Below are 4,614 nucleotides of genomic sequence, written 5' to 3'. Positions count from 1 at the left end.
GGTGATGCTTACACGCAGACAAGGTCTTTGGCTGATCTCTTCCCACCCCCACCCCCACCTTCCCCCGGAGGTTCCACCGTCCATTGCAAGCTTCCACGTCGCTGTACGCACAGCACACTCTCTTCAAAGTCATTTTCCCAGGAGGTTTCTATAGCAGCCACCCAGACATGGTCTGATTTTCCAAGATAACGTTTCTCAGGAGTCACCTGTGACCAATGACACACGTGGGTAACTTGAGCGACGCCCACGTGAAGTGGGGAGTGAAATGCTGTCCTGGAAGCCGGAGCGGAGCCTGGGACTCCGTGTCGATCTCTGCTCCTCTGAGGGCAGAGGCTTCTCACTAGAAAGGCCGACGTCTGCCCACGTCTCAGCCAGCTGGACGGGTCAGGTCCGAGCCCAGCCTGTGCTGGACCCGTGCAGGCTCGGGGGGCACCCCACACGCTGGAATACTCTATTTCCAGTTCGGGAAAGAGAAAGCGTTAGGGTCCAGAATTAGCCATTCACCTAGCGGGACAGCCCTCGAGGGGCAGGCACGTGCTCCCTCCCCGTCGGCCACCAGCTCCGTGCCTGGCCCTGGGCCCTGTGTGCGACGGTGAACCCTCTCTCTCTCCTCACAGTCTCCTGCTTCTTCAACTTCACGGCGGCCTCGGGGGTCATCCTGTCCCCCAACTACCCCGAGGAGTATGGCAACAACATGAACTGCGTGTGGCTGGTCATCGCCGAGCCCGGCAGTCGGGTGCACCTCCTCTTCAACGACTTCGACGTGGAGCCTCAGTTCGACTTCCTGGCGGTCAAGGACGACGGCGGGCCGGACGTGACCGTCCTCGGGACGTTCTCCGGCAACGAGGTGCCCTCCCAGCTGGCCAGCAGCGGGCACGTGGTGCGCCTGGAGTTCCAGTCGGATCACTCCAACACCGGCCGGGGCTTCAACATCACCTACACCAGTGAGTGCCCCGCGCCCGCCCGCTCCCCCAGGGCCGAGCTTCAGAGTGCGCTGGGCTCGTTGTTTTCTTTTGGTTTTTATTTGTTTTTAATATATTTTATTGGTTTTTTACAGAGAGGAAGGGAGAGGGATAGAGAGCTAGAAACATGGATGAGAGAGAAACATCGATCAGCTGCCTCCTATACACCCCCCGCTGGGGATGGGCCCGCAACCAAGGTACACGCCCTTGACCGGAATCGAACCTGGGCCCCTTCAGTCCGCAGGCCGACGCTCTATCCACTGAGCCAAACCGGTCAGGGCTCTTTTGGTTTTTAAATGTGTTTTTATTGATTGGAGAGAGGAAGGGAGAGGGAGAGAGAGGAACATCCATGAGGAGAGAATCATCCCGTCAGCTGCCTCCTGCACGCCCCACGCTGGAGATGGAGCCTGTACCCTGGGCATGTGCCCTGACCAGGAATCAAACCAGCGACCTGTCGCTGCAGGAGATGATGCTCAACCAACAGGCCAGGCCATCTCAGAGGGTTTATAATCATAATTAACATCATGAGAACACCAAAGCGATGTATCGTTATCCTGGTGACCGAAAAACACACCTCTCTGTTAGGGTCCTGGCTCGGTCACCCCTGCAGTAAGGACTGAGTCTCTCACATGTCTTTTCTCTTCTTCCTCCCTCCCTCCCTCCCTCCCTCTCCCTGCCTGCTTCTCTCCCTCCCTCCTCTTTCTTCCTCCTTCCCTCCCTCCCACCTCTCTCCTTTCCTTCCCTCCCTCCTTCCCTCCTTCCCTCCTTCCCTCCTTCCTTCCTTCCCTCCCTCCTTCCCTCCTTCACGCCCCCCTCTCCCTCCTTCCCTCTCTTCCTTCCTTCTTCTCATCTCTCCATCCATTCGCCTATGCGCCCTCCATGCAAAAGAAAAAGAAATCATGTAGGGACAGGATGGAGGGTTTGGGCCAGGAGCCCACCCTGGGACACCTGTGGCACTTGGTGAACTCTGATTCGAGCTAATGTTACCTTCTCTTCACCTCTGACTTCTCCTTGGCAACAGGGATTCTATTGGGAGCACCCCCTGCAGTGCACGCTGAGGAGAGGTGGGTGGTGTGAGCTAAGAGTTGTGGCTTCCTGGCTGCCGGCTTCTTGAAGGCTCTGTGCTTAGCCCTGGCCAGGGCTCCTCTCATTGGACGGGACAGCATCTCTGGGCGCGGCTGGCTAGTCCTCGTTCTGTGAGGGAGGGGCGGGCGCTGCCCATCAAAGTGAACTTCCCCCGGGGCCTGGACTACGCAGGAGCCGGGACTCCGGCCAAGATGTGTCCGAACAACCCACCCATCCTCTCTGTCACCCTAGAGGGTGAGACAGGGCTGTCGAAGCTCATGGGTGGCAGTCACACCGCATGCCCGCCTTTCACTAGGGCGCAGTGTGCTGTGGAGGAGATACTGTGTTTGTCTGTAGGACTAGAGGGCTGAGGGCTGGGACACTGCGCTTATAAGCAGGTCTGTGTCCTGTGTGATGCGCAGAAGTGATCTCAGTCCACTTTCCTGTCCAGCGTTTGGTCAGAACGAGTGCCATGACCCCGGCATCCCCGTCAACGGGCAGCGCTCCGGGGACCGCTTCCTGCTGGGGAGCTCGGTGACCTTCCAGTGCGACGACGGCTTCGTCAGGACGCAGGGCTCCGAGGCCATCACCTGCGCCCTGCAGGACGGCAACGTGGTGTGGAGCGCCGCCGTGCCCTGCGAAGGTCCAGCGTTTGGTCAGAACGAGTGCCATGACCCCGGCATCCCCGTCAACGGGCAGCGCTCCGGGGACCGCTTCCTGCTGGGGAGCTCGGTGACCTTCCGGTGCGACGACGGCTTCGTCAGGACGCAGGGCTCCGAGGCCATCACCTGCGCCCTGCAGGACGGCAACGTGGTGTGGAGCGCCGCCGTGCCGCGCTGCGAAGGTGGGTGCCCCCCCTGCGGTGCCACCACGGGGGGTCCATGGCAGCACACACGGGCACACATGGGCACATGCCAGGCTTATACCACATGGACACACAGGGGCTTAAAACCACACAGGCACACAGGGCCTTACACCAACATGGGCACACGGGCACACTCCAGGCTTACACCACACGGGCACACAGGGGCACACGCCGGGCTTACACCACACGGGCACACAGGGCCTTACACCAACACAGGCACACAGGGGCACACTCCGGGCTTACACCACACGGGCACACAGAGGCTTACACCAACACGGGCACACACAGGGCACACGCTGGGCTTATACCACATGGGCACACAGGGGCTTACACCAACACAGGCACACACGGGCACATGCTGGGCTTATACCACACAGGCACACAGGCTTAGACCAACTCGGGCACACGCTGGGTTAGACGCAGACCTGCAGGATCCTCAGCCCTGGAGCTGCACTCGGGGACCCTCCCAGGCCATGGGGGCTCTGCTCAGCCTGGCTCCGGTGTGGGGGGCCGACACTCCCCACCTGCTGTAGCCTGAGCGGCCCCGGGGGGCGAGACTGCTCTCCTTGTTCTGTGCTAACCTCCCGCTGCCCTGCACAGCTCAGTGTCCGTAGAAACACTAGTGACCGGGGTGTGGGAAGAGGGAATTGCACACAAATATGTCACTCACTCCACACAGCACGTGTTAGAGTTCACGGGGACTTGGTGATTAACTAGCAAACGATACGTCACCCAAGTTAAAGTGCAGCACGTGAGTCCACAAAGGACCAGAAAAAGCTGTGATCAAAGGCTGACCATGGAGAAGCACGCGAGCACCGAGGAGCCCCTGGGCAGGTCCTGTGGGGCAAGTGCACGCGGGGAGCACCCCCACATGGGCCAGGCGCTGGCTCCTGCGGCATTTCACGACCAGTGTTCGTGGAACAGGCCCACACCAAGGTCTCCATGGAGACTCAGCCACAGAACACATGTCAGGTCGGGAAGGCTTATTTTAGGAACACGGTTGCAGGTGACACACCAGTGCGAATGGTCCGTACAGCAGAGGATGGCGTCCGCGAGCCCTGATTCCCACGCTAGCAGGTTGTCGTCACGTGTGTGAGCACGCGTGTCACTGGCACACGTGTCTGCCTCCCGCTCTCCACCACACGGTCTTCGCTTCCTGCGCCCCTGTGGTTGGGCAAGACCCTGTGCTGGGTTCTGGCCAATTCGGTGTAAGTGGCAGCAGAATTGTCAGCTTCCGGCCCGAGTGCCGACATCATCACTGAACATTTGAGGGTTCACCTTTGTCGCTGTGTAAAGACCCGCCTGTCTTTCATCAGGACGGAGTGACACAAGGTGTCCAGGGCCCTGCACAGAACACAGTGATGTGCACAGATGCCACAGGCGGAAAGAATGATGTGTGACAGGCTAGGGGTATCCCATGAGGGAAAGGAGACACGTAGGGAGTGTTCATGCAGATTTAGGAACGTCTGAGGTAGTGAAACCATTCCTACGTCTGTATTTGCTGTGTGTCTTTCTCAGATAGTATCTGTGGGTACGGCTGACACATGAAATAAGTGTCATGAATGTGCTGCCGAAAAATCTCAGTGCAGTACGCTGCGTTCACTCGGGAATCAGTTTTGCTTTAGCACTTGGGGGCATTCACTCCGCGAGCACAGCAGGGCGCCTTCCTGCTGCCAGTGGGGCGTGCAGGGTGGGGTGTGTGGAGTGGGGTGTATGGGGTGG

At 59.3% G+C, this 4,614-nt stretch overlaps 1 protein-coding gene across 1 annotated transcript in view; it reads left to right on the top strand.

Annotated features, from left to right (window-relative positions):
* CSMD1 (CUB and Sushi multiple domains 1) overlaps positions 1-4,614 on the top strand; it is a gene marked incomplete at its 5' end in the record, with an annotated part of 650,642 nt that overhangs the window by 468,404 nt on the left and 177,624 nt on the right. Inside the window, 2 exons of the mRNA XM_014528690.1 lie at positions 618-944; positions 2,677-2,871. Of these exons, the coding sequence (XP_014384176.1) occupies positions 618-944; positions 2,677-2,871 (522 nt within the window). The remainder of the gene's footprint in view (positions 1-617; positions 945-2,676; positions 2,872-4,614) is intronic.

This window comes from Myotis brandtii, unplaced genomic scaffold (assembly GCF_000412655.1).
Source record: "Myotis brandtii unplaced genomic scaffold, ASM41265v1 scaffold646, whole genome shotgun sequence".
NCBI classification, from domain to species: domain Eukaryota; kingdom Metazoa; phylum Chordata; class Mammalia; order Chiroptera; family Vespertilionidae; genus Myotis; species Myotis brandtii.
The sequence above is the reverse complement of the archived record's forward strand: the minus strand, read 5'-3'. Positions and strand labels throughout refer to the sequence as shown.